The sequence below is a fragment of the Salmo salar genome, unplaced genomic scaffold, assembly GCF_905237065.1.
Source record: "Salmo salar unplaced genomic scaffold, Ssal_v3.1, whole genome shotgun sequence".
NCBI classification, from domain to species: domain Eukaryota; kingdom Metazoa; phylum Chordata; class Actinopteri; order Salmoniformes; family Salmonidae; genus Salmo; species Salmo salar.
Window position 1 is genome coordinate 135,001 of NW_025550936.1, and position 3,001 is coordinate 138,001.

General features: G+C 50.4%; 1 protein-coding gene across 1 annotated transcript; it reads right to left on the reverse strand.

The window, feature by feature from the left end:
• Window positions 1-244: 244 nt before the first annotated feature.
• On the reverse strand, window positions 245-763 carry LOC123740279 (zinc finger CCCH domain-containing protein 13-like; the record flags this gene model as incomplete). Its single annotated transcript, XM_045714128.1, has 2 exons — window positions 245-412; window positions 710-763. Coding segments are annotated over 2 exons (192 nt in total), but the record flags the coding sequence as incomplete, so codon positions are not given.
• Window positions 764-3,001: the final 2,238 nt, after the last annotated feature.

The following is a 3,001-nucleotide window of genomic DNA, read 5'->3' on the forward strand; positions in this document are numbered from 1 at the left end:
TCTATCCCTCATCTATCCCTCATCTATCCTTCATTTATCCTTCATCTATCCTTCATCTATCCTTCATCTATCCTTTATCTATCCTTCATCTATCCTTCATCTATACTTCATCTATCCTTCATCTATCCTTCATCTATCCTTTATCTATCCTTCATCTATCCTTCATCTATCCTTCATCTATCTTTCATCTATCCTTCATCTATCCTTCATCTATCCTTCATCTATCCCTCATCTATCCCTCATCTATCCCTCATCTATCCTTCCCTTTGGTCCTCTACTTATCCCGCAAATCTTCCTCTTTCTCTCTCTCTTTCTCTCTTTTTATTTCTCTCTCCTCTCTCCTCTCTCTCTCCTCTCTCTCCTCTCTCCTCTCTCTCTCCTCTCTCCTCTCTCTCTCCTCTCTGTCTCTTCCCTAGCCATAAAGGTTTAATGTCTCTCCATTCTCCTCCTCTCTCCATGGAGCTCAGCTCACTGTCAGGGTTGTTAGTAATCAATAGATGAAACCTATAGGTGGTCCAGGCATCATGACCAAATCATACTGCTGCTGCTGCTAATCCTCCCTCTCTCCTCTCTCTCTCCTCTCTCCTCTCTCTCTCTCCTCTCTCTCTCCTCTCTCCTCTCTCTCCCGCTCTCCCTCCCTCTCTCCCTCTCGCTCTCTCTCTCTCTCCCTCCCTCTCTCTCCCTCTCTCTCCTCTTTCCCTCTCTCTTTCTCCCTCCATCTCTCTCTCTCCCTCTCTCTCCTCTCTCTCTCCTCTCTCTCCTCTCTCTCTCCTCTCTCCTCTCTCTCTCGCTCTCCCTCCCTCTCTCCCTCCCTCTCTCTCCCTCTCTCTCCTCTTTCCCTCTCTCTCTCTCCCTCCATCTCTCTCTCTCCCTCTCTCTCCTCTCTCCCTCCCTTTCTCTCCCTCTCTCTCCTCTTTCCCTCTCTCTCTCTCTCCTCTCTCCTCTCTCTCTCTCTCGCTCTCCCTCCCTCTCTCCCTCCCTCTCTCTCCCTCTCTCTCCTCTTTCCCTTTCTCTCTCTCCCTCTCTCTCTCCCTCTCCCTCTCTCCCTGTCTCTCTCCCTGTCTCTCTCTCCTTTCTTGTTTTCTCTCTCTCTCTTCTCGCTCTCTCTCCCTCTCCCTCTCTCTCTGTCTTCATCTCTCTCTCTCCCACGTTATACACTTTAAAGCAAGAGTTAAGAGTGAGTGTTTGTACCTGCCTGTGTGTGTGTGTGTGTGTGTGTGTGTGTGTGTGTGTGTGTGTGTGTGTGTGTGTGTGTGTGTGTGTGTGTGTGTGTGTGTGTGTGTGTGTGTGTGTGTGTGTGTGTGTGTGTGTGTGTGTGTGTGTGTGTGTGGTAGCAGTAGGTCCAGGCAGTTGGTGTGAAAGGTCTAATTAATGGAAGCATTTGTCAGTGGTTAAGTCTTAAACAGAAAAGGTCATCAGAGCAGGGGAGTGAACCCTGTCCTGCCACCATGCTCTAAGGGCAGTCTAAACCTTTACCAGGGAAACACTAAAGATGCACTAAGGTAGAAGGGCAGGTTGAAGGTAGGGGGGGCTGGGGAAGGTAGGGGGGCAAGGGGATACTTGGGGGGAAAGAGACAGGCCCGGCCGGCCGGATCTTACCCAGGCCTGTCACACGAGTCATTGCTTCTTCATCCTCCATTACCCCCCACCCGTCAACCAGTCAGATCTGGATTTCCTCCCAAATGGCCCCCTAGTCCCTCTTTATGGAACCCTATTCCCCATAGGGCTCTGGTCAAAAGTAGTGTGGAATGTAGGGAATAGGGTGCCATTCTGGACTGGGCTCTGGTCATCTGTGTCATTTCGGGATGAGGAACAAGGCTCCAGACCAGATCAATAGATGTCAGAGTGGCTCCCTGCCGGGATTCATTAACGAGGGAACAATTACAAACCAACCGACCGTCACTGAACCACTATACAAAACCATCGTCATGGTTGGCCATCCTTAACTGAAGGAACGTGGGGCCTTGTTTGTTGGGAAGGGGCCTGTTTATTAAGAATCTCAGAAAAGTAACAGTACATTAATACATCATGATAATACACTGCTCAAAAAAATAAAGGGAACACTTAAACAACACAATGTAACTCCAAGTCAATCACACTTCTGTGAAATCAAACTGTCCACTTAGGAACCAACACTGATTGACAATAAATTTCACATGCTGTTGTGCAAATGGAATAGACAACAGGTGGAAATTATAGGCAATTAGCAAGACACCCCCAATAAAGGAGTGGTTCTGTAGGTGGTGACCACCAACCACTTCTCAGTTCCTATGCTTCCTGGCTGATGTTTTGGTCACTTTTGAATGCTGGCGGTGCTTTCACTCTAGTGGTAGCAAGAGACGGAGTCTACAACCCACACTAGTGGCTCAGGTAGTGCAGCTCATCCAGGATGGCACATCAATGCGAGCTGTGGCAAGAAGGTTTGCTGTGTCTGTCAGCGTAGTGTCCAGAGCATGGAGGCGCTACCAGGAGACAGGCCAGTACATCAGGAGACGTGGAGGAGGCCGTAGGAGGGCAACAACCCAGCAGCAGGACCGCTACCTCCGCCTTTGTGCAAGGAGGAGCAGGAGGAGCACTGCCAGAGCCCTGCAAAATGACCTCCAGCAGGCCACAAATGTGCATGTGCATGTGTCTGCTCAAACGGTCAGAAACAGACTCCATGAGGGTGGTATGAGGGCCCGACGTCCACAGGTGGGGGTTGTGCTTACAGCCCAACACCGTGCAGGACGTTTGGCATTTGCCAGAGAACACCAAGATTGGCAAATTCGCCACTGGCGCCCAGTGCTCTTCACAGATGAAAGCAGGTTCACACTGAGCACATGTGACAGACGTGACAGAGTCTGGAGACGCCGTGGAGAACGTTCTGCTGCCTGCAAAATCCTCCAGCATGACCGGTTTGGCGCTGGGTCAGTCATGGTGTGGGGTGGCATTTCTTTGGGGGGCCGCACAGCCCTCCATGTGCTCGCCAGAGGTAGCCTGACTGCCATTAGGTACCGAGATG